The 26,686-nt window shown below is 41.2% G+C and overlaps 1 protein-coding gene across 1 annotated transcript in view; it reads left to right on the top strand.

Moving 5' to 3' along the window:
* Positions 1-26,274, top strand: part of EMCN (endomucin) — a 46,194-nt gene extending 19,920 nt beyond the window's left edge. The window contains exons 7-11 of the mRNA XM_026078394.1: positions 616-711; positions 3,166-3,190; positions 4,260-4,321; positions 15,515-15,588; positions 26,191-26,274. Of these exons, the coding sequence (XP_025934179.1) occupies positions 616-711; positions 3,166-3,190; positions 4,260-4,321; positions 15,515-15,588; positions 26,191-26,274 (341 nt within the window). The remainder of the gene's footprint in view (positions 1-615; positions 712-3,165; positions 3,191-4,259; positions 4,322-15,514; positions 15,589-26,190) is intronic.
* The last annotated feature ends 412 nt before the right edge of the window (positions 26,275-26,686 follow it).

Below are 26,686 nucleotides of genomic sequence, written 5' to 3'. Positions count from 1 at the left end.
AGAGCCTTGCATTTTCTATCCCTGCTTATAAGTGCTGTGGGGAATATTGCTGAATTATGTAACTCCTTGGTGTCTTTCGGCACTTACAACGTTAAAAGAGAAATAATTACTTTAGTCACTGAATTTCAGATGAGTCTTGTTTTCCAAAAAAAAAAAAAATCACATGCAGCAAAAATTTGGTCCTGAAACACAACTGTTTTGTAAAACCTTTGGGGGCCATCAGCACTGGGGTGAATCATGAGTATTTTGATTAAGATTACAGTGGTCCCCCCAGGGAAGATGTTAAAACCTCACTCTCCTACAGAAACATAGGTGCAAGCTGGCTCTGAAGGGGTGTGCAACTGCTGGGGACGCCAGGCTGGGGAATGACTAAAGATGGGGGAAGGAAGGGGCCTAAATCTTCCCTTCAAAAAGGCTGCAAGCCTGACACTCGGTGGGTGTGTGAGGAATAACAGGAGCAGCAGGTTACTCCGCTCCCGAGAAATTCGTAGTGTTTGACAAAGTTGCTATGGAAGGAGAAGCTAGAGATTCCTCTTGCATTTGTGCATGTGAGTGCCTGTATAGGGAAATAATGCAAGAGGCAGCAGGCAAAATGATGTTCACCCTCTTTTGCAGGTGTTATCTTGCCGATTGTGATCACCTTGATAGTAATTACCCTTTCCGTCTTCTCTCTGGTGGCTTTGTACAGAATGTGCCAGAAGAAAACACCAGGTATTTTGCTTTCTCTGGGCGGGGGGGGAATGAGAATCACTATGCTTTTTATTATTAAAAGAGCTCTGGTTTTTTTAGATTGCTGTAGCCATAAATGTTGCTGTAGTCTGATAAGAAATCTTCCTGATTTAAAAGTGTTTTGCCTAAAGTAGGAAAGTAACACTTCATTTTCAAAATCAGTGTGAAGAATAGAGGGAGTAAAAATGACTGTAATTTTTGAAGAACATATAATGCCATAAAGCTTTTTGTTTCCCCTTTTGCAGCTACAAAGAGGTAACAAACAGCTGTGCTAACACAGTCAGTCAACTTAGTGGAAAACAAAGATGCAAAATAAGTTTGGAGAGATTGTTTAAGAAAATCACCTGTATTCATTTCATCTCTGCTCCAAATGCAGGCAAAGGAAAACCAATGCTTTTTTTAAGGAAATACCCAATATTTATGTATGTATATTATTTTCCAGTTACAGTATACACATGGGCATGAAATCCCTGAACAAACACTATTTTTATAAATAGAGAGTCATTTTGTCAGATCAGCCAAAGCCAGTACCTGGCTGTCTATGAAATACTTAAGATAATGGAGATATAACTCCATTAAATTCTATTTGCCAGGTATTTTACAGAGTTGCCAGAGTGGGCCATAGGCAAATGTAATTCTCCATTAAATGGATACGTGTATCTGRATCCAGACTGTGTTTTTTCTCTCCCTATGAGCTGACATTAGTTAAGAGATCTGTGCAGAACTTTAACTGTGAAATCTCTGGGCCTCGGAAATGTARACTCACAACAGGGTGTTGAAGCTGTAGATCAAGGAAAATAGTGCGTCACAACCAATTTAGCAAATGTCTTGCAAAACCAGAACCAAATAAAAAGAGGATAGTGATCCCTGCTTAGGAAATTACTGAATATTCAGAGTCAAGAGGTAAAGATATTGGTTGAAGAAAGTTTCTTTGCCAGGCCCCCCTCTCCCACATACAAATGCCTGCACACAGAGTACTAGTAAATTCACTTGGAAACTAGAGTGCACATCTGTGGTCCTTTCTTGCAGGATTTGCTCAGGTCTATCTGGTTTGCTTCCTCTGCAGACTGAAAGCCCTATGACTGGTGCAGTAGAATACGAATTAGTTCCATGTCYCTGATACAACCCCCTAACCGCATCCATCTGTCCACACTTGCACATTAGAATAAAATATGTTCAGTATATGATTCACTTTGGGGGAGAAGTGCATTTCTTGTTGGCTGGGATGACAGGCTACAACTTGGAAAACTTCAGAGTGTGACAACCGTAGYTGGTGAGCAGCGTATTACCAGGCCCCTTGCTGCATAGTCTTTGCTCAAGGACTGCTAATCTAGACTCCATTCCCAAATTTCCAAGAGCTAGTCCAAAGGTGAAAACTGGGCACTTAACTGCCAGTTTAAGAACCTTGGTCTAAAATTGAGAGCAAGCCTTACAACCACATCTCAGGAACCCCTTAGGCATAGATGTGCATAACCTCCATAGGCTACACTCTCTTATGATAAAATTCTCTGAGTACCTACAGGTCTGATTTGGACAGATAGTCCTGAGCTAGCTTGTGACAGATCTGGTGGATGTTATGTCAGATTAAACCCCCTAAGTCTACAGCCTGGCAGTTTGTTCCCTTGCTCCCCTTACCCCTTTATCTTATAGTTCAGTTGTTACATACTCAAGAACTGTTGTATACTCATCTCCTTTGCCCTAGCTACCAGGGGATTTCRGAGCTGCAGGGAAAAACATGTTTTCACCAACTCCTTCCCCTCTCCCCAAAGTCACTGAACATTTGCGTAGTAACTCTTGGGTACGGGAGTYACAGCACTCAACTGAGCAGGAGAAGAACTAGACCCTAGCCCCTACCCTTATAACAGCATGGCAGAAAATCCTGCCCCAGCTTCCCTCTGGATTATGAGGAACGCTGGCCAAAGCACTGAGGTCAGTTTGGACTGTGTATCCTGAGTGGAAGAAGGCTGCTTTTTGGCTTTTTGCTCTGCTCAGYGTGCAGGCATTAGAGGCTACTGTTCATGGGCTCCTATCTTTCCCCACATGGTCTAGAGGAAAGCCTTGGTGTCCGGCACCACTGTGGGTTACAGCAGGGCAAAAGCACCTAACAGCTAGGTGCTGCGATGCCAAACTGAAGTCTAACCTCAAATGACCTGTGCTGTGCACTTTCACAAGCCGCGTACCTTTCTCCCTAGTTTCCAGAAATACTGGTTYGAACAGTGTCAGTTCACTTACAGAACTGACATGGCGATCTTTTGAGAAGAGGAACCAGAAARGTGCCAGTTACCATTCCTGCTGGTTGATTGTGTTAAAGTACTTAATGCAATACCATGGAATCGCACCAAGTCTTCTGCTGGAGACAGCAATAGTTATGTCTAAATGTTTTACTTAACTGAGTTCTAGCAGTCAAAATGATATTAACTTTGTTTCTTTTTCCAGAGAGACAAGARAATGGAACTGAACAGTAGGTTGAATCCTGTCTTTGTGTTTAAGATCTATCACACAGCGCTTGTGAATGCAGCAGATTCTGCATGTACTTTTCTTTGATCTTTCTCTATTTAAACATAATAAGCGCTTGCTGCCCCCAAAAGAACTGCTGTTGAAAGTGATGTGCTTGCAGTTATTGTACACCTGTTACACCTGTAGGCATGATAACCAGCTGTCCCAGCAGGAACAGAAATGTGATGCCTTGAGCTGATTTGCAGGGGATCCTTTTGAAACAGATAAATGGTTTATCATGTGCTGCAGGGCCCATTGGCCAAGTCTTTTTTTTTTTTTGCCCTTTCATTTTTTTTTCCCCATTCATTATTTTTTTCTCTTTTCCTTTCTCTTCTCCTTTCCCATTCCTCTTCTTTTTTTGTAAGTTTTCTCTTTCTTGACTGCTTTTTATTCTGGATTTTTTTTTCTTTTTCTCATATTCACTATTGTTTCATATTCTTATGTCACATTTTCTCTACGCTGTCCCATTTTCTTTACACCTGCCCATTTGCACAGGCTCAGCTAAAATGGTATTAGCATAAGGAGTTTCAAGAGAGTGAAACTGCAACAGATTCATTAGAAATTCTTACTRTGCTTGAGGCCACTGAGTCTGGCTGCGGTCTCTGTGTTTTGTATGACCAAAACCGAAATTTAAGCTGGTGACCAGATTCCCTGGACACCTGAAGAGATCCTTCTTTCATTTCAGCATGACTAGGAGCATTGTATTGACAGAGGGGAAAGATGACCCCCTCTTTCCCCACAGGTGTACTTCTGCTGAGGAGCATTAGATTGCATCTGGAGTCATGCAAGTTGATTTATTACATATTTCAAGAGAAAGGTCTTTTCAGAGATACTGGTATATGGTCTTTTCCAGCAATGAGTCCTACACACGATCCTATGCAAAGCCCAATTCAAGCCCATAGTGCTTTTCAGCATGCCGGAGTGCACTGGCATGGATGCTATCTCCTCATTGTAATCTTAGAGTTTTGTTTARCTGACTGACATACCAGAGCTGCGTGCTGACTCTCTGCTTAAATGTCTTTTGACTTCAACAGGGCCCAATCAGATAAAGAAGGTGTAAAACTTCTTTCCGTAAAGACAACTTCTGTTGAGACTGGTGAGTGTTCTGCACGTGCACGTGTGTGTGTGTGTGTGTGTGTGTGTACCCACAGAGGAGGAGTTTGGGGATGTCAATTCCAATAGTAAAACCATCTTCAGTTCCTGTCAGGTCAAAGTCACTGCAAAGGATTCCTCTACAGTATAAATCCCACGACTGGGAGGATGTGAAGCTGCAGTACAGCTGCACGGTGTGATACTTGGATTAGGGAGTGAGAATTGTGACAGTTTTAGGGAAAATCGTGTTTTTAAATCATTGATTGTAAGTGACCTGCTGCTAGGCACGTTTGGGAGTAACAGTGACCATGATATTTATGAGCTAGATCTGGACAAGCTGCTTGTCTGACTGATAATACTCCACTGGCCAAAACGTCTGGGAGCCAGTGCTGTATGTAAACAGCCGTCTGCTGGAACTGGTGTTTRCCACGTTCAGCCAGCTCTGCAGCCAGCCATCCCTTATATTCAAAATCCTCCTCTTTTTACAGATTCCTCTGTTCTGTACTTAGCTGATCTAGTTTCTTGCAAAGTATGTGTGTAATAAAACTAAAGGAAGAAATAGAGGTTATAGATAATGTGCACAAAAGAAATTAAAATCTCATCAATCTAAGCTAAGAGATGGAGGCAGCAATAGGTCCTGCAAGAAATAGGGTAGAACAAAATGGGACTGAAGCAGACCAAAACTCTGCCTAATCTGATTCCCAGCCCTTCAACTAGAAAAGTCAAATGTGCCAAGGCAGATCTTCTTGTGGTGAAACTTCCTCCCTCACCCATTGCAATTCCCTCTCTTAGCCTTGTAGCTTCCACTCTTGTTCCTGCTGCCATCTTTCATCCRTAGAAGTCCTCCAGGAAAAAGGCTTCTTACTTTATCCATCTTTCTAAGGTTTTTGGCTGTCTGCTTCCCCAGTGACATTTCAGAGTTTGTCTGGTAGCTGCTCTCCCCTTCCTCTAAATTCTTGGGAATCCTCTGAAATGCAATAGTTGATTTGAACTATCCTATACATGTAGGAGAAGTACAGTCTGCACTTACAGGCTTCTCTGCAGCTCCCAGAAGCTTTTGCACAATTCAAAAGACCCTCAGGTCAGCTCAGGCAGCCCTTGCAATTGAAGGGTGTTGTCTCCAGTCTCTGCTGCCTTGCTCGCACGGAGCGGCACGCTGTAATGCTAGGGAGGAGGAGAAAGCTGTGGTCCATCACAGGCTGGCTGATTCTTCCCACTGCTGCAGAGCAAATGCAAACTAGACTTTGGCAAGTAAGAGACTGCATTTCAGAGCTTTGTTATTTGGGATGTCTCTGTATATATTTCTTTGGGAATGAACTTGTAGCTCTATTTTAAGGGGTATGGAGTTGTGTGTATGTTTACATTAAAATCACAGTAATTCTTTTAAAAGCTGATTGAAGTTAGAGAGCAGGATTCCTAGGCATTCTTGCATTGATTCTCCCCTCACACAAGTTTCAACAGTAAAGTTACTTCATGGACAGCAGTGGAGTTATTTGTGTTTTGCATCAGCATAAGTGAGAAAAGACTCAGGCGCACTGGTTTTTCACAAGATGAGGTCTGACACCTATTAAACAGCTACTGGTTCACAAATGAATTTCTTCCATCTAGAGGATGCTTGATATTCTTTTTTACTRAAGTATGATGTATGCATGCTATAATTGGAAGATATGAGTCATAACCACTTAGAAGATAAGATTCTTGCCCTCATCTCATTAATACAATTCATATTTAAACCAGCTGTCATTTTCTCTTGAATTTTTACATCTTTATATGTTTCAAAATTAAATTCAATTTCATGGAAATTGAAGTCCATTTTTTTCCCCAGGTTTTTAAAGACACTTTACTTCTTAAATTAAAAGCACTCCGGAAGGAGGGTCTGTTTCCTTACAAAAATACTCCTTACTCATTCAAGTATTTTCAAGTGTTTTAGGATGCCTATCCATTTGAATAAGATTTACTTTTTTTCATTAAAAGTTCAGGCATAAAGGCAAGCATTTCTTAACAGTACAGATACACAGGAACATGGGAAATGTCTGCCTGRTGTGATCACTGTTACAGCTACTGAAAACAATTACACTGTGTAAAAAGTTTACATGTGTTCTTTTTTTTCTCTTTTTAGACACATAAAAGCCAACTCAATTAAAAAGTGAATTCATAGTCCAAGCATTTAGAAAGTGTATGTTATAGCCACCTTTGATTATACATACAAACAAAATTACAAAAGGTTTAGGCTAGAACAAGAAAGTTCTTATGAAGAGTCTTAACTTTATGGACCTGCCTACATCATCCTCTCAGTATAAACAGAGCTGCTCAGTTGCTCAGTCAAGCATGCGCATAACAAAAAATTCTGCTTTGACATGCATGCTAATTAAACTTTATTATAAATATACTTCATATTTTCTACTTTTTACTTGTATTATTGCAAACATAAAATGTGGGGATTTTATATCTGCTTCAAAAAATGTGTAAAATATATATAYRAAACAAATAAGGATACAATGAACAACTCTGTTAAAGTATGCAACCTRGAAAACCTACCTGTGTCATGATATGCATGACATATCTTGATCAAAGGTTACGGTGGGTTTAATCTCACCTTAATTTATCTATCTAAAAGCTAAGCCAGCCGCATGTAGTCAATTGAAACAGACACATATTTTCAAAGGGCAATTTACCCCATCTATCTTAGACACGTATCTTGAACTGAAAGGAGCTGACCTATGGAGGTGTCTGTTTCTACCTATTGACTACTGAGGATCCTATTTTAGGACTGCTAACATCGGGTTCTGACTATAAATTAAAAGAAAAAGAAAGACTGTCCTTTTTTCAGAAGCATAGCTGAATTAAATCTGATGATATAATCAAGAATATTATTACAAAATACCTACAATTAACATGAAAGAACACGGGAAAATAACAGTGTTTGATTAAGGCTGGAGTAACGTGGTAATTACTAATGGAGACATATCACCAAGAACACTAGGTAAAACTGAGTTCTAATATTCTTCAATTTTTAAAACTCTTCTTTGAACGGTGGAGTTGCCAATGGCCATGAGCTCTAGGGCACCACTGGTTAAGAACTGATGTAAAATAAAAAGCAAACAGACAAAACTAAACACTGAATTTCTCGGACATGTTTGCCAGTGAACTGCAACACCTGATGCAAGATAAGCACCCCTTTGTGCAGCTTACAGGGAATACTGAACTTGGATAAAGAACTTGTATACTGAATTGTCTCAAAGGTTTTGCACTAATGTGCAAATGCAGAGCTTACTGCAGCCATTCCATGTTTACTATGTGGGCAAGTTTAGGTGATTCTTCCTAAAAGGAATAAATACTGAGCTCTAGAAARTCTACCCACAAAAGTATTTCTTATTTGGGATTCAGTATAACCCGCAGAMCTGCATGTTTGGCTCTTCAGTGGTAGATATGTTTGCCGAGGATGTATGATGAAGGTTTTTACACAATAACTAAGAGGTCAACACATTCATCAACCGTAATGTTATTGATAAAGTATGCCTAACCTGAAAACATATCTAGCTTTTGCTGTAATGGTTCTTGCATATTTCCCTGGAAAACAGTGTGGGTATTGAGCAGTCTTTCAGTACATAAACAAAATAAATTGAGAGACAGAAATTCCTCAGTAACAGAAAGGTTGAGGAAAAGAAATTGGGGTAAGGCCACTCCATAAATGTGAATGATGAATGATAGAAATATTGACACCTAAATAATAATTTGACAATTTTCTMTTATGGTACTTGCCTGGAATACTCGTTCTAGATCAGGTAAAATGTATCAAGGGTCTTCATAGTAGCACACCAGTTCGATATTTGATGTAAAATTTCATAGGAATGTGGCAGATGACATAATATTTCAAAGTTTAGGTGTAATTCTGATACCTRAGTGTGAGGTGATTCATAAGGGTATGTTTTCTAACCAATGTGTGCTCATTTGAGATGACAAGGTGGAATAAGGCTTACTTGGCTTGTACGGGAATTATAGGTTGTGCACTGAATTTGCTGGAAGGATATTAAAAGTGGGTCAAAGCTTATATGACTTAGATTTTGGTGAGGCATGTGGAGTGGAAGGTGGCTTGAGAGGTGGTCCATGGTACGTGTCTGCATTAGGGCTTCCCAAGACACCCTCTGTGGACACAAATGAAAATTCAAATGTTGCTACTGAACAAAGGTGGGAAAATGTATTAGGCAAACATGGGTATTTGAGAAGAGACCTGTCTTGTCGTGTCTTAGACACCCTTCACTTGCTCTAAGCAAATTGGAGAAAGGGACCAGTGAATCTCTGCACTCTGAGACAGCAGCATAGCACAAACAGTATGAACCAAGGACAGAACAACCAGCATTCCCCATATACCCCCTATTTCTTCCACAAATTGCTTTTCATTAACAGTGGTAATAATCTTAGATCTGTTGTCTGCTGCTTCAATTGAACCTACTTCCAGCCTGTAGATTTTCCTAACATGTTTCTTGGTTGTGTCCCTTGCACAAGACAACCAACCTGCCTTGAAGATAAGTGGAAGTTCATAACATAGATTATTTTGACCCCATAACTTCAGTCACTTTTGAGATGACCTTAGTATGTGCCTGCAGCAGTTCATGACATTCTTCTGCACTCTCTGAATTTCTGAAGCCTTCTCTGCACAGGCTTCGAAGATTTCTAGTACTTGATGTCAGAGCTGATGACRACTGTACAGTACATAGTGACCAAGCACCAAAATCATCACAGAACAGAAAGAACTCTTGTTCTCATTCAGCACAAGAACTTGCCTCGGCCATCGGAGTGCACATGAACTTTAGCACCTTGACAAGAASATTCGTCTGTGTAGCTGGGTTTTGAACCTGATTAATCCTGTGGTTTTCTGAAGTGATTTGGTTGAATGATGGTACCTTGATCACCACTTTCCATGAATCTCCTGATGCTGAGACTGTTAATTATCCTGTTTCACACATCAAACCATAGCTTTGTCTATGATAGAATAGGACAAATCTGGAGCTGTGACCAAGGATTATTCCCCCTGGTATCAACAGGCCTGGTTTCTATTACACTGAGCACATCTGAGCATGGACAATGGTGTTTAAGGAGGTAAGAAAACTTTGCATTCTTGGCTTATTTTTTTTAACCCATTTGGGGCTCAACCCATGGAAACTTGCTCCTGCCAGAGGGAGTGCAGCTATATAGGGCATGGTTCCACAGTGGGCCATGATGCTTTTCAACATACATTAGTAGTTTCATCTTTTTCTCCTTTGAYTTTGTCTAGGATCTGAATGGATGCATCTAGGATCAGGCAAAGAAGCCAGGTCTCTAGGTGAGGCCCTCTGTCACTGAAGATTCCCTTCCCTCCTCCTTTTGCTTGCAGCCGAGAGCAGTCTGCTGTTATGCTATGTGCTTAGAAGTGGTAAGAGCTGATGTTCCTACTAATCTGAGGCTATAGCATTRATTATTTCTTTTTTCTATTATGAGCTGTACTTTCAGTGTCCTATTTTTTTCCCTGCAGGTAGAAAACCTAGAAGCTGCTTCCTAGAAAAGGGTCCCCTCGCAACAAAGAGATAGATCAAGTACTTGCTTCGCTTTCATTTTCTTTCTTATTTCTCATCTTCCACTTTTTTTAACCTTTTGTTGTATAATGGCCTGAAGTTGTGGTTTCTTTCTTCATAGAAACTGAAGAATAAATTTTYTCGGCTTTTTGCAGTCCATGGCTGGATTCTGTTTTGTGTTTATTTGCACCRCAAAGATCTGACTGTACACACTTGTGACTGAGACTTTTTGGTCAAAACTGTAGTCAAAATATTAAATAGCACATGCTGCCTTCTGTCCCTGCGGTTATATTTCTAATTCAGTTTGTGAGCTGTGTATATTTGCAAGAGTTTTTAAAGCAGCCTCTTAAAATCAGAGACTGCTGAGGGTCAGATGAAGTTTGCGTCAGTGGAGCATTAGCAGACTTCCCAGCCTGCTGCTTTCTGAGATATCCCCCCCTGGGGAGGATCACCTCCTATCTTCCTGCTGGCCATTCAGCAGCAATTGTCTTCCTATCCTTCATCTGAGCATTTCTTTATGCCCTCTCTCTGACGTGGTGAGCTGTACAGATCCCTCTGTCCTGCTGGTGGTGGTAAGAAGCTATTTGCAGGCATCTCACAGGGGTCACAGGTGGCTGGTGTGGCAGGGGAGCGCTGCAGCGCATCASCAGTTCGGGACCCCACGGATCACACTAACCTCAGCCAATGCGTGCAGGTGTTGGGTCCTGCTCACTGCTGCTTTYGAGCATCTCTAATGCTCCCCTCCTTCTTTTATTTCAGTATTGTAAAAGATAAACCTTTAGATCCCATCTGTCTACAGAGGTAGTTTTATACTTTTATAAAACCCAAGTCTCTGCAATCATTTTCTTCAGAGTGAAAGACTTATGGTAATTCTTTGTTCCAAACCAGATTGGCACTTATGAGCAATTTCTCAGCAGCAGATATTACCGTGAAGTAACAGTACAACTTATTTTTTGTTATAGACACTGTAATCTGAGATGCAGTACAACCTACTTTTATGTCAAAGCCAATTTCTTATGTCCTCCTTCTTCCAGCTTTCCCACTAAACTCAGAGAGGCCTTTGTCCAGGTCAAAGACTTTCTGTACTTATAACAATATGACCTGTTAACTCTCGTATTTTTATTGTCATGCTCTGCGGTGTATGTGTATTCTGAATAATACATTCMGCTTCTGAATCAAATGGGAAAAATAACAATTTTTAAAAAGTGAGATTAATTCAACAGCCTGCTACAAAGGTGAGACAAAAAAATGTTTGTTTCAGAGTTTCAGAATTCCTCTTATTCAGTCTCTAATTTCAGCTGGTTATAAGCCCCTTAGTTAATCACATAGACTAGCACTGGGATGCAACATTAATATTCAGAAATTAGTATATTTGTGAGTGCAATGTATACCACTCTCCAAGTCCATTACTGCACAAGTGAAAGTTTAATTTATCATTAAGTCTTGCATTTTCATTAATGTACTATTGCTTTCCCAGTTAACCCTTGTAACTTTGCAGAGTCCTCTGTGTACTCAGTCTACTTCCCAGGCCCTTTAAACAAGTATGTTGAAGGATCAAGAGCTATGAATACAAAATTTTCCTATTACAACTTCCCCATCCTCATCCTCTTAAAGGATGACAACTTCTCACAGGAGGATGCATGCGGTGTGTATCAGATTGTGTCCAGTGCCAGACTGCCAACTAACTTTGGTGGTGAGCCTGGTATCAGGCTCCAAAAGAAGTGTTTAATGAGTGCCACAATCAGATGCTGTTCAAATGAAAGACCAATGCTGTACTACAGGAGTTGCTAGAGCACTGTCTCTTTTCAAATTGAAACTAAGGAGGTATACTGACAATGGCCAGCAGGAGATGTCAAGGGAAGAATAAAAACTAGGGAAGATGTACAGGAATACATCCTCCACTGTACCCTTCCAGCAATCTATGCCTTGGAGACTTCCTGAATCCAAGGCTGTAGCTCTTGTGCTTAATAGTCCTCAGTGGTTTTTACTTCCATGAATTTGTTTTATCCCTTCTGGCATCTACAACATCCTGTGGCAGTAAGATAGTTTAACTATAGATCTGTCTGTGCTGTATTACAGTAATGTTCAGAGACTTCGTTGTGCCTGTGTCTTTGTGTTTACAATCCAATTTCAGACAAAAATCAACAGATAGATGCAACATTGGGGGATGAGAGGAACAATAAAAGGTTAATAGAAGGGTTTACAACCACTTGTCAAATATAATTTCCATGTCAGTATTAGTATAATTTCATTTTCCAAATACTCTACCTAAGGCCTCTTTCTCAAACTGTGCATCATTTCTTTCAGTTTTTGTAGAAGTGCGTGATTTATATGAGGTTGGCTTCTCACTGCCCTCTGCTAATCTATATGAGCTCACAACTCCTAATCCAACAGGAGAGGTGTCACAAGGCAGGACCACAGGTAAAAGGGGTCACATTGCACTTACAGCTGCGCAGTTGTCAGCGCTTGGTTAACTGTGCCAAATAATTTTTACCAGTTCCCTAATCTCCCACTTTTCACAGTTTACTCAATTACTTTAACAGAGTAGAGAGGCTCGCAATGAGTTTTCCACATATTATCAGAAAATTATTGCAGTAGTACCTATAAAATTGAATCAACTGACACKAGGCTACCTTTATGCTAGATGCTGTACAACTAGATTGGGAGAAGCTGATGGTTCCAGTCTGTCTTGATATCTTTCATCTACTAGTGTGCACTGCTAGAGTTTTAGGTGTTCATCCTCCCCTGAATGCACAATCCAGAATCAACAAAAGACAAATTTTCACGGATTTTGCTGTCCAGTTCTTTTGCTATTGTTAGTATATTTTATGTAACTATACCCTTTCTCCCTCAACTGCAGTCTTCAAAGTGTGCAGGTAATCTGTCTAGACTGGTTGAGTACCACCACTGCATGTGGAAATATTGGAAATTTAGAGATTTTAGGCAAGGCACGTTTTCTCCATTGGTCACACAGTTCAGTGCTAAAGAATTCCTTCAGTCAATTAAAATATCACCTGTTCTAACAAAACACTAAACACAAGTATTTGTTTTTAGTTTCCCGTATGGGAAACAAGCTCTAATCCATTGGTTTTAGGGAATGATGGTTTGAGGGAGGGGTGTGTGTTTTTTTACAGTCTTGGAATTTGTTTGTGTCAGTTAAGGCTATTTTGAAATTGATAAAAATGTCTTCACACTTGCAACTAACCTGAATGTTCTTCTGAATTTGCTCTGTGTTTTGCAGCTGGATATTTAGCACAGCATCAAACTGCTGAGCCATCAGATTTTAAAACTGATCTAGACAACTCTGTGCAGTTTCAAGGTGTACTGCAGTTCTGTACCTAAAGCAATTCATTACCCTCTTTACTCCTGATCAGAGAGCRCCTGTGTGCCCATTTCTTCTCCGGAATATAAACATTTTGTCTTCATCACTGAACTGTTAGTTGGCACTAATGACTATAGACTCTGTAATGCTAATGTCTTCAAATGCATTAGCAATCATAGAGCAGCAATAACTTTGTTTTATTCCAGAGTTCTTGCCACACGCCTGCTCTCTTGGGAGCACAGGCAACAGTGACAAAACAGCATAGAGCTATTTAACCCTTTACATCAAGCTCTCATCAGACAGTCACTGATATTACTAGGGGACATTGACACCCAGCAATATTTTAAGGCAGTTTGATATTTCCATGGGTTATGTATCTAGCACCAGGAACTCCTGGCAGGGAACGTGACTATCTATCGGTGTATGCTGTGTTCTCTGGTCCGGCAATAAGGCAAATTCACCACTATTATAACACCACAGCTGCCGGTAGGTATGGACCAAGCAGTCTGCTCTCTGTAGCAAGCATGACCTCATCCATTTTATAATCTGATCCCAAGYCTGTTGGCTTTGGGAAGTCAATGGGAAGTTATCCAGGGAGCTGCACTGGCTTTGGAGCGTGTCCTTGGAAGTGTTATTTTTCTGTGGTAAAAAGTATGGATCTTGTATGCAAGTCTGCCTCCTTTCTAGCTCAGAGTTACCCACTGASAGTGGAACAGATAACAAAATATTGGTATTTTCTGCAACTATCGAAGTTTTCTCTTCTTCACAGTAATATATTTTTCAGTAAATTTCTCCTACATTTTTTAAAATTTCCCCCCTTTACATCCCATTGAAGCACTTATTTCTTTATATTGAACAAGTATCTAGAAGCAAGGAGGGTTAAAATATGCAGAGGAAAGAAAAGGAAAATAAAAAATGAGGACGATTGTTGAAAATYGAATTGGTTTGTTAATATAAAATTATACAAGAATTTGAACTGGTTGACTTTTTTTACCTTTTAAAAACAAAATTTTTATCTAACAAAAACTTACCAAAAATGTGTCAATCTTGTTGAAATATTTCATTTTTTTCTGCCAGAAAAAGYTGCTTTCCTTTTCTCTCTAAATTTATATAGTGAATTGTTGAAGTAATTGCTGAGGGGTTTTTCAGCTGAAATTTAACATCATCAAAACTTCTCAAGCACTAAGTTGGCAACATTTTTATAATGTTTCTGAAATAATTTTATCCAAATTGAACACTTGGAAGTGAAAACAATTTCAGCACATTATTGTTAAACCATTTTCAGTGTTTCTCATAGAATCCCATTGGATACAAAGTTTTCTACTCATCTCTGAAAGGCTGCACTAAATTAAAGAGCACGGATTGCTGCCAAGAAAAGCTGCCTGAAAACCACTGACTACTCTTTTCTATTTTCTTCTAAGTGGAGTGCAACTATTTAATATGACTGCTAATTAGTTAAATGCCTAATCAGTGAATTTGTTGTAATCCTAATTTGTTTTACAATTTTTCAACCCCAGGCTATGTATCATATGCAAGCTATTTATTACAAATTCACTTCTACTAGAATTTAGTACATCTCTTCACTTTCTTGCATCTCTTGTATGTACTGGGAATTAAATTATTTTTCACAGGTGAGCAGAGGGGCAGCAGGCTTTTTCCTGAGTGTATTTGGGTTTCACTAAGCTAATGTCTGTTTAAATGGGGCTCTGTCCCATCTGGGGCCGTAATTCCCTTTTCATCTCTGTGCCAGAATCTATGATGCAAAGCAATCCCACTGATGTTACTGGTACATAGGCTTGGAAACAGGACAACTGTAAACATGTCCTCATCTGGAGGCGTATTTGTCTGCGTGTATTTGCTGGCAGTAGCTCAGCTTCTCCAGGGAAGGAGGAGTGAGAGCTGTCTGCAATTACTTACTGAAGTTGTTAAATGGTCATTTTCCTACTTTGGAGGAACTGAGCTACTGTCAGTGATATCAGAAAAWTTTGATTTTATAGATGTATCTTCTTCTTTTTATAATTTAATGCTATAATCATAGCTTAAAATTAATTTAAAAGTCTTAGGCTTTTTCTAACCTTTTCAGAACCCACTTGGAAGTAATTCTTGGTAGTACCCCACCGTCTGAGAGCAAATTACACAGGGAATAAGCTATAAACTACAAGAGAGTAGTGAAAATCTTTTGTGTGGATAGATTTTGCCTGTTAAGTAGGTCTGACAAGGAGACTGGCTAGTTTGTACAGTGGTCTGTGATGTGTTCCTGCTAGACTCATTTGTCTTCTCTTTATATATTTAACTGACCCAAAATGTATTTTCTGTTTCTTAGGAGAGCACTCATCTCAGGGGAAGAATAAAACTCGACAACGTGATGATTCTTCTTCACACGTCAGCAATAAATACGTAAGTTTATTATTTTCATCTTGCTTCCTGTAAAGTTAATATTTGTTAATCTCAGTATTTTGCCATGTAACTAAAGAAAAGACCTAAAAATACTCAAACAAAAAAGCCCTATAAGAGAAAACAGTGACTTCAGTTGGTGGCAGCCTCAAGTGGCAATGGCTTAAAAAAAGTTCGGCTTGAGCAAACCATCACGAACAAGAATTCCAGATAAACTGAGGCTAATGAAGTCAGCAGCAACTGAAGAACCTGTCACCTTGCAGAGGCAGACCTTTATGGACATAGCTTTTTAGCTTTGACTCCTAAGCATTCATTTCCTGGTTGTAATTCCTGAGGTCATTTACCTTTTGTATGYGCAAGAAGTAACAGATTTTTTTAAGGCCGTTGCCCATAAAAAGAAACTTGATACCCAGAAGTATTCAGCCTTCTTTGGTTTCCTGAAAAGTCTGTGTTCATTCCACATTATGCAAATTCAAGCACTTTTATTGGGGTGCTTTCTTATAGCTTAAAATTCTTGATTGCTAGCATGCAGAACTGGCAGGTGTTGGCCTATATTTTTACGTGTGCGAGGGCAGGGACTGTCAGAGCACCTATGAAGGCCACTGTTTGAAAAGTAGGTTTTGCATCTTCCTTCATGTATGAAGCTTTCCCAGCAAATGGGGTCCTTTGTTGAAGGAGGGAGAAGGAAGATGAGGAGGCAGTGACTCTGGGAAAGGGCTGGTCTGCAGGAAGGGTCCTGCCTAAGCAGGGTAAAGGGGAAAAGCAGACAAGAAGGATGGCCTGAGGAAGGAGGTGTCAGAGCATATGTTGGGGTGGGCCTGGGCATGAGCTGAGGCAGCTGTGTTGGGCCCAGGCTAAGCACAACCTTGTACCATCATTTTAGGATGAAGCCCTCCTAGAATGGGTCCCATCAGCCTCCACTGAGAGAGATCTGGTTGACCATAAATGTGGAAAGTCCCTTTTGCAAAACATCTCTGACCTTTTCAGCCCRTTCTTGTTTCCCCTAGAACACACGCTGCCCTTGTCCCCAGACTGAGTTTTCCTGATGCCAACAGTAAGGACAAAATAAGCTACTTTGCCCCTTGAACCGGAGCAGCAAAATGCAATTTTACCCTACATTACTCAAAACCTCGGAGCTGGCTCTGGTTCTGTGAATGTAGGACATTGTCCTGGACAATGGATTTACTCCTTGATGTCTATTCCATGTTGGATTTACTCTGTTATTCATTTCAACTTACTATTATGGTCCTAAATAACCTTTCCTGGAACAATAATCTTGAGATGTTGTTGTCATTTCAGATGTGAAGCAGCCTGTTTTATGACTGTGTGCAAGAACTTCCCAGCAAAGCTGCAGTTTCACAGGAAATGTGGAGCAGCTGAAGCTTCTAACCAGACAGGACACTTGTGTTAATKACCAGCTCTTAACTTCCAAACCTTAAGTGCCTCCTGTTCCTTCTGGAATGACATGTGCTTTTTTGATGGCTTAATAACTGGTGTATCTTATGTATTTATTACTTCCACATATAGTAAAAGCAGGAAAACTTTCAAGAAGGATGAAGATAATGTAAAAAACAGGTGAAGTTTGGCTAGTAATTATTAAAAATATTTTCTACACATACAGAAGGTAATACATTAACATACTTTCTTGAACTTTTGGTAGATAGGGTTCTTTTAATTGTATGTAGCAAAATGCAAACAGGGCCTGACCCTTGAAACAGTACTGGGCAAATTGCCATTACAAAAATTAATTCAGTGATTTCCATGAGACTTCTCACTGTAGCACATACTTTGCTTGTCATAAATGTTTACAGGAGGGGATACCTGGATGAAATGCTGAAGTGTGTGCTTTTTTCTGTGAAGGGGAGGAATATACCTTGCACTGAGATTCTTTGAAGTTCTATGAATTGCTGAATATGGTCCTTGTAATGTAGCAGGCAATATAGTTTATTTTCACCTGTTCCTTGGCTAATCCCTGCAGTATGTGTGCTATATATACATATAGTCTCCTCTATAACCTGTGGTGCACAGTGGGAATCAATGGGATAAACAGCTTTACAGACGAACTTTCTTCCCTGTGATCTGAGTAATGCATGGGATTCCTGTTCATTATCTAACAACTCTGGAAGTTTAAAGAATGCTTCAAATGATAATTACAGACTATCCTAATTTATACAGAGCTGGCACTTCAAAAATATCAATAGTGCTTCTACCTGCATGTATCCTGCTTTTCTAGAAGTATAAATGTTTGAAAATTATATTAACATGAGCATCTGCTCAGTCTCAATCCCCTGACTCTGGTAGTCTGTTGAGAAGCTCCATTGATTTATTGGGAAATGAAAAGGAGACAATTAGTGGTGTAAGCACAGGACCAAGAGCCAGGAATTCCTGAACAATAATCTAAGGTTTTGCTACTACGTTTTTGAGGAACCTCTCATCTTCTTTCTCCAATTACCCTCTCTTAACTAATAAAACTTACCTAGCTGTCTGGTAAGAGATTGAGCAGATCTGTTCATGTTTATACACAAGGATGAAAAGAGTTCATGTCCCTATGCTGGACCATTGCTCTAATTTCCATTTTCATGGGTCTAATCCTCTGTCTTAGAGGCACCGAGAAAAACTTTTGATGAAGCTCTGTGAAAGATGGGGAACCAACAATTGTGCTACGTGCTGCAGCTGCACTTTTATGGTTCATTCAGGTATTCCTGGATCACTTGCATTGCTCAGGAGCAGAGGAGTCTTTRATGCCTACTTTGGAAAGGTCAGGACATCTAAAATATATTAGTTAGCATCTATACCTATTCAGATTCCTGATTGCTGAAGTTCCCCATGAAGAAAAGCAATCACTGTGGATTTTCATAACAATTAAAWAWATATATATATCTATATATATATTGTAGCATGTTGAATCCTACTGAAAGGACAGTAGAAAAGAGCAGAGAAACATTATGAAAATAAATATATTTGTTTGTGTAAAGTTTGTTTGGAAACTACCAGTGTGTGTCAAGAAAAATTAACTGCCTATTAAAAGTTACTCTCTTTATTAAGAAGCTCTTATTTTTCTCTTTGCACAAATGCAGTTCCTTGCCCATACCCAATACAAATATCAGACATTACTCTGCATTCCTGTTGCACTGGGTGAACTCATTATGGTAAGCCTTGAGGCCAGACATTAGATATTCTGGGTATTGTGGTAGCAGAGGGAGCATTAGGCCTTGCAGAAGACAAGCTGCGGATGGAAAATGGAGGACAGAAAACTCTTCTTCAGTACAAGAGATGACAGGGAGAGAGCAGGGCTTGCTGCAAATCTTGGTACTGGAAGAATGAAAAACACCATGATAAGGAAAGATGTTTGGGCTTTTCATGATAAAGGGCACGACAGACAACCAAGTTCTCCTCAGAAAGCTGAGAAATGTACCAAAAAGTGACTGGCGGGTGAGTGTGTGCTGTGCAAAGAGGTAGCTTTAGTGGTGAACAGAAATGCAGAACTTGTCATCTTTTTAACCCTTGAGGCAACAGAGTTTGTGGTAAAGGAAACATATGATGTCCTCTGTCCTTCTGAAGGATCAGGAGGGAACTGATGTTTATATGAAGGACAGAAGACTGAKATATGCTTGAGGGATGTCTGTAAAGCAAAGAAAGTTTTGGAAGAATATTTGGGACTTGCTATTCCGCAAAGCTAGAGAGGCTGGAATTAGATTTAATAGGAGGTAACAAACTGACTGTAGAGAGAACTCAGTTATTACACCAGAAAAATTGCACTACACACAATGGCTTGAGTAGATGAAAAAATGAAAAAGAAAAATCAACTCCAACTATCCGGCTCAACTGCCCTTGTGTCATACTTGCCTGCAAGATGCAGTTGAGTTTTTCTAGTCACTAGCATGGCCAAAGTAGAAACCAAAAGCAAAAGTTGGTCCTCCACATGTGAGGCTTGTCTASTTGGGGATACCTAGGAAAGTGAAAGTACATTTGTAAAACACTTGCCACTAGAGTTTAACTAAATCTAAATTTAGTGGTCTTTGGTTTCTGTCATAGTTCACTGTAGAAGTGAATGATGTCCACTTTAATTTAGAATGAGAATGCCCACACTGAAGTAATTTTACTGGATCTGCTTAGAAGTTCATGATTTACTAGGTAAACAAGTTTTTAGGTCAAACATATGGTTCTGATCTATATGTTATAATTCAAGAATAAAGAACTTAATTGGCTAGCAAAGACTTTGTTTTGGATATCATTAATTACTACCAGTAAAGCCTGAGGGGCTCAGGTTTATCAGGAGAAAGGAGGTTTTTTCACTGTTCATCTCAGTCAGACTTGGCTTAGGGGAAAAAAAATCTATATCTGAGTCAGATGTTCAAGCGTAACAGAGACATTAATAGAAGTACTGCAATACTGCCATGAAGTGTATCTGTCTCTTGAAATACAGTAAAAACCTTGGATGTTTTGGTATTTCATAAAAGATCTGAAGTCAGTGGGATTAGCTAATAATGCATTAAAAACTATTGATTTTGCATTTCAGAATGAATATTTTGCATGTGACCATTACCTTGCTTGGTGAAAGTGTTCCCAAACAGCAAGCTACTTTAAATTCAAACAATCATTTTCTGTCTGTTTATAATTTAGCATATCTTTTTCTTTTTTTTTCTTGAAATGAGCTTTTCCTCCTTTTTTCCTTCTTAAATTATCAGATACTGCTGTTTTTTGGAGACATATTTTGGTCCAGAAGTTGCAGCATCCTGCTGGTAGAGTTTGTTGTATCATCAAGTACTTTGGCATCCTTAAGGGTGAACAGCAGCCATGTAAGCAGCAGTAATTGGTTATTATTATTTTGCTTTACTATACCAGAAGTCTTCCCTTCTCTATAAGGCAGAGGGCATCACTATTAACATAGTAATATCGTTAAGATACCTGTGGTAATTGCATACCCTGGCATAGCTGGAGCAGCCTGTGGCGAAGGCCCAGAGACAGTTCCACATCCAGATGTGAACTCAAGAACTGTACTAGTTTRAAATCATTATTTCCTTTAATCTTCTGCAGCAGCCATACCCGCTCATTTAGGGTTAGAAGTATCCTATAGCAATGGTTTGAATTGTTTTTAAAGGGCAGTGGGGCAGATGTGTTCCTAAATAGGAGCAATTGGCCAGAAGCCCTCTAGGTCCTCTGGGCAAAACCTCTTGCTCCAGTTTTTCAAGTGGGCAGGAGAAAGGGAACATTTGGTCCTAAAGTAAGTGTGAGCTAGCCTGCTGATCACGATGGAGTGCTATCTGCAGGGCCTGTAATGTCGCTGTAAAACGTTAGCATTATTATTATTAAATTACAGATTATTTCAGTGGAAAGGCAGTAACCGYGAGAATAGCCTGGAGAGAGATTTTCAGCCCTTCTGCTCCGAGCCTGATTGCTGATCAGTATGGCATGCAAGCTCTGGGAGGAATATGGTAAGGCTGATCACTGTGTTTAAGGGCAGAAAAGGTCCCTTGAATTCTTCCTAGATACTACCTAACCCTTTTCAATTAAAAGGTTTGCAATATTTTGTGAGTGACCAAATGCAGGCAGTACACTGGGATTTTGGACCCAGTCCAAAAAAAAAAAAAAAAAGCTGTGATGCCATGTATTGACATTTGACTTTCTGCTCTGAGATGCTATATCCAGCAACCTATTTGCCTCACATAAAAGAAAAAGTACCAGAAGGAAAAATACTTCAATCGTTATTCACAGGAAAAAGATACAGAAATGAGAAAATAGCATAGAAAAATATAAGTCTATTTCTAAAAAGTAGGGGCTGAAGAGGTAGGCATCAGGTGCCTTTAAAAATCCTGCTAGCTGCCTATTAATTTTTGTAACTACTTCAATATTTTTGCCCGTTTGGCTGATGGTCTCATGTAAATTGTCCATGAGCCAGTCATTCTTTTATCCATTATTCTGATTATTTGACCGCAGATATCATTCCGATCATTATTTCCCTCACAGTGATGGTAAGTTCCTCTGTCTACCTTMGTGTCCTGCCCCAGAAACACTTTAGGCCCAGTGCAATCCCCCTTTTGTGTCTGCGCTGGTGTATCACCCCTCATGACAGGGCTGCRACCTACCGCTACAGTTCTGGGCTCTCCTGTAATGTTTGACAAATGGTTCGATCTGTGGGTGTCCATGATTTTCTTACCGTATGTATGCAGCCTTCGAAGTYCCCTGGGCTCGTAGTTCCCTAAACAATTGTCAGTAATGAGCAGTGGTGGCATATGATTGTTCACACAGGAATGCCCTATATTCATGATATAACATTTGTGCTAAAATTGKGCTTTGCCGCATTGTCGTGAGTTCAGAAAGGACTTGGCAGTGACTGAAACAAACTCTCCCTGCAGGAGACCCTGCCACTGGCAGCAGGGCCAGGAGTCTGTGGGCAAGACTATTTACAGGCTGCTTATGGCACCACTCATAAAGGTGCTTAAATAATAATAATAATAAATCCTCAAAGGACCTTTGTTCACCATGGGAAAACTGTATAGCCTGCTGTTGATGACACTGTCTGGGAAGCTGTAATATTGTCTGGATTCTTCATCCTCCAAAATCCCCAAATTTARGATAGACTCCACTCCACTGAAGAGGGAGGAACCATTTGCTGAACTGCCCGTAGATGCACGGTGGACTGAAAGAAGGGCCTAAAGCATACACGTTTAATGGGCTCCAAAGCAGGGTGGGCATGTGAAATATCTCCAGGATGCCTCAGTTACAGACAGCTCTCTGCTGACCCCAGGACTTGGCTTTTCTGTTGTGATACCAGGTCAGRCTCCTTTGCAGCATAGCTGCTATTTGCAGCCTGCCCTTAAATTTTGCCAGGAGTGAGTAATAAAGCACACTAGCTATTGAATTGCCTTTCAATTTTTGTAGCTCCGGAGAGGTCCCTGGAGTTCGCTCATCAGAGTATTGATCTGACCTGACTGCTCAGCTGCTAATGCACAGCAGACTTCTAGCATATTATGCGGGCTGGCTACAGGCAAAATGCTCTGAGGAGGCTCTAAACATACATCTCAGGACCTTTCTAGCACCATTAATTATGGCTCCTCAATTTCTTCAAATTAGGACTCTATATCTAATAAAATAAACGAGCTTAAAGATTATTCTATTGATTCCCAATTGAAGCTTTTTTTTCAGTTTATAGCTGAGGGCAATCTATAAAACATAGGCTTTAATTAACCCCAGTGAATGCAGCTAACGTGAAACACCAATCCTCTGGAAATATTCAGCGAGCATAGCTGAAAGGATCTCCTCAGCTTGCTCTCATCAGCCCCCATGAGCTGCCCTCTGCAAAGGGCCGCAGCAGAGGCTCATCCCCTGTCCGACTGATGCCCAGCACGGGTGCTGACTACAGACCATTCCTGCACGCGGGAGCTTTTGTCACAGCTGCCCCAAGGCTTGGGTTGTCCCARGCCACCCAGGTAGTGCCACAGGGAGGAGTTTGGTTTTCTCAGGCTTCTCTTTAGAGGAGATCACAATTATTTTTCCCCCCTTCTGTTGGCTTGGAGAACCTGCAAAAACCTGTCTGCTCCCACAAGTGTCTTCATTGCTAGCAGCCCTGGCTAGTCTTAAAGCACCCGTGTCCCACTTCATCTCATCCACCACAGCTTTGCAGGCAGCCCAAAGATGACTTCTGCTACGGTTTCCTGGTGCAGCAAGACAGAGTTGAGCCCTGCAGTTTCCTTCAAAACCTGCTGCGGAGATTTGAACTTGCAGCCTGAGCTCAGGATCTCGGGCTGTCTGAGKGCAAACTACAAACCTGTCTGCAGGAAAAGATCCCTAGCTGCTTMGAATTGCAGGGTTTCTGTGACAGAGCTAATGCAGTGGCTTCAATATTTGTAGTGCCTTGGTGTATCAATGTCCTCCACCTGCAGAGATCAGCATTTGGAGCCCTAGTGTAGATCTCAGGGGAAGAGCACTGAACAGCGCAACCACAAAACTCAAGGTATCAGCAGGCAAAAACTTTCCCCCATCCAAAAAAAAATAGAAATGGGAGGGAAAACAGGGCTCTGCAAGCAAGGAGCATTTTACTGTTTTTCATCTCTGCTTTCAACAGTGCTTTAAATTCTTCCAGATGTGGTGCTTTTTGATGGAAGAGCAACTGGGTTATTGTGCTCATTATTATTAACAACTTTCAGCTTTCTTATTACATCAGTAGGACACTTCTCTGTTCAGGATTGCTGCTTTTTTAATCAATGTAGTTCATTTGTCTTCCTCCCTCCCCATTCTGCTTTTTGTTTGGTTGCTCTTTTGGTAGTAATTTGACGTGTACTGCTATCAACACCTCCACTGCCCCCGYGGCTGACACTCTGATGATGCAAAACAATTAAAATGCAATGCAATTACAGGCAGTACAAAACAGCAGAGAATAAGACAGCAGAAATTCAGCAGTGCGTAACACTATGGAGACTATGTGACTGTCAGTCTCCAACTCCAGGAGATAATTTGGTATTTCTAAGAAACAGTAATTGAGCATTTTGCATGTGCCATGGTTATGAACTAGTCAGAAGCATGTTTGCTATTCACACAGGAGCACCAGATGGGCTGGATAGTCCCTGCAGTTCTTTAGGGGCTGMCAGCTTTACAGTTCAAGTCATTTCTAGCTCCTGTACTTCTAAGTAATTCTTTTGACAGCTTTTATGCATGAGACAGGGTTCTCTGAATTTAGCTGGTGAAGTGAAAGAGGAAAGATTAGGAGGAGCATGCCAAGTGAAATCAATATAATTGGGGAAAGTTCAAATCCAGCGCTGAACTCTACTACTCAGCTCCATCCCAAGAAAAACCTATAGGAGAGGCAAAACAGCCTCCAATCTTGAGCCTTCAGATTACTCAAAAGCATCATTTTCCATGGTTCAGCCCCGCGGCCAGAGGTACAACGTGCCAGCTTCTTCCTCTGTCCATGCCCCCTCCCATCACAGCCCAAAGTGCTATATACAGGCRTTTATTCTGATCACACTCACATGCATTCATCCTATTTTCACAAACCCCATGAGTACATTACTGTAATCCCCACAGCTTCACCTTTCAAAAGGAGGCTTCCTGTGAGGGAGTTCAGCAGAAGAGCTGTCACTCTCAAAAAAAAAAAAAAAAAAGTAATAATAATTGGAAAGAGTCTTTACACCTGAGACTTAATGGATTGCCTCAATGAAATGCACATCTGATACAAAAGAGAGATGATGAGGTGATACTGAGTACCATTAACCACTTAAGGACTGATCTCAATACATCTCAGGTTCAGTTTGCTCTTGTGTGTGAGGAGAGTTGAGCAGCAGAGGTGCTCAGACTTGCAGGCCTGACCCTGAAGGTGAGCTAAAGAAAACTCTTCCCTAAGTGCTCGCCCCTGCTAAGGCCTTGTCTGGGTCGCTGGGCCTGGCAGTGGCTTGAGCCCACGAGCGAGCAGCCCCCCAGCAGCCCTGTGTGTGGGGCCAGGTGTGTTGGTGCTCTGCTGCCTGCCCAGGTCCCTCCTGCACACCTCTGTGAAATGCATCYCTAAATTTGTGGGTGCTCATTGCGAGCACAGACTGTAATGGCTTAATCTGATTATGCTGCAGTGATTTAATCTGTGCTTAATGTGCTGGACAAGGGTGCTGACCTAGACCTCCTGGAGACAGAGATAAAATGGGACCTGGATGTCAACCATGCCATATTTTCACACTGATTAATTCTGGTGATTTACAAGCCATTCCAAGYGTTAACTTTGTATTGCAATACTCTGCTTTGCTGAGGGGCTAAAGCTGACAGCCAAGACACTGAGTCCTGCTAAGGAGCTTGCCATGAGGCATACAGGAGTCCCCTTACCCCATTTATTTTATTCAGGTGCTGATGCTGCCAGCTCACCATGGAAACTCAGCACCTGGGARGCAATGCATTAGGCACCATGCCTCATGCTCACTCTCTGTGCTTCCTCTGCCGTCTCCTTTTCCCAGGTGGGTTCTCTATTTCTATGGGTTCTTCATTTCTGCTTGGCAATGAAGCATGTTTGTGTGTGAGGGCAGGTAAAGCAGCAAGGTGAGAGATGGCTCCTCGCTCTCAGGAGTCCTGCATCAGCCCTGCAGAGGAGCCCCTCTGTGGGTGACCTTGCAGCAGCCCGGGGGAGAAACACATGGTCACAGGGGCTTTGGGATTAACCCCCTGCTTGGCTGGGGGCTTCCAGCCTGGCCAGTGAGAAGTCACCCAGCCTAACTGGGCCCCTGCTCCCACTGAGATGTTGTGGGRAGAATAACCTTGCCTCACCCTGAGGGGGAGAAGGGCCCTCTGCATTTAGATCCCCAGTGGTGGGGAAATAAAAAGAAATGCCCCTGTGTTGCTCAGCAGCTTTTCCGATAGAAGTCTTTACTAAGCACAGAGATGCCGGGCTTGCTTTCAGGGTTTGTTTTTAATGCAACTTTTGAAGGCATAAGTTGCTGGTGCTGGGGAGGGTAGGTGGCCATGGGGCTGGGGGCTTTGGGGCTTCTCTCCCCCCACCCCCAAACCTGGACACACTCAGGCCCACAGCTGCACCCAAATGTGGCAGCTAACTTAGGAGCGAGAAGGCTGAGCACACAGAAGAGGCGTTTGCTGTTTGTCTGCCTGATATTTGAGTATATCTCATCCCAGACTTGCGTCGCCTTTCGTGCCTACAATGACTCCCTGGAGGAGCTGCAAGAGTTGGGCAAGACTGTGGCCAAATGGCATTTCTGAGCCTGGCGGTAGCATTAGGCAGCAAGAGCCATTGCTTCCCATTCAAAGGGCTTTTGAGGCAGCAACATAACAGTATTAGTCTTGCAGCCTTGATGCAAAGCAGAAAGGAGGGGGGTGCCATGAGTTGCCTGCTCAACCTGTCCCACCACCTCCTCTCCTCCCTCTTCCCTGCCCTTAGCTCCAGCCAGCATGCACCTTCCCTACACTGTCCCCACATGGGCTAGTGCAGATAAAAATGCTTATTTCTGAGAAGAAAGAATTTATTGCCCTCCCCACTGCTTACCTTCTAGTTGAGCAAAGCACCCTGAATCTGCTTTATCATGTTTCTAAGACTACCCTTTCCATTTGGTTCCTAGCATCATGCAACAAAGATACATACCAGTGTCTGTGTGYGAGAGCAGCAGTGGATATC

This window comes from Apteryx rowi, unplaced genomic scaffold (assembly GCF_003343035.1).
Source record: "Apteryx rowi isolate R43461 unplaced genomic scaffold, aptRow1 scaffold_48, whole genome shotgun sequence".
Taxonomy (NCBI): domain Eukaryota; kingdom Metazoa; phylum Chordata; class Aves; order Apterygiformes; family Apterygidae; genus Apteryx; species Apteryx rowi.
The sequence above is the reverse complement of the archived record's forward strand: the minus strand, read 5'-3'. Positions and strand labels throughout refer to the sequence as shown.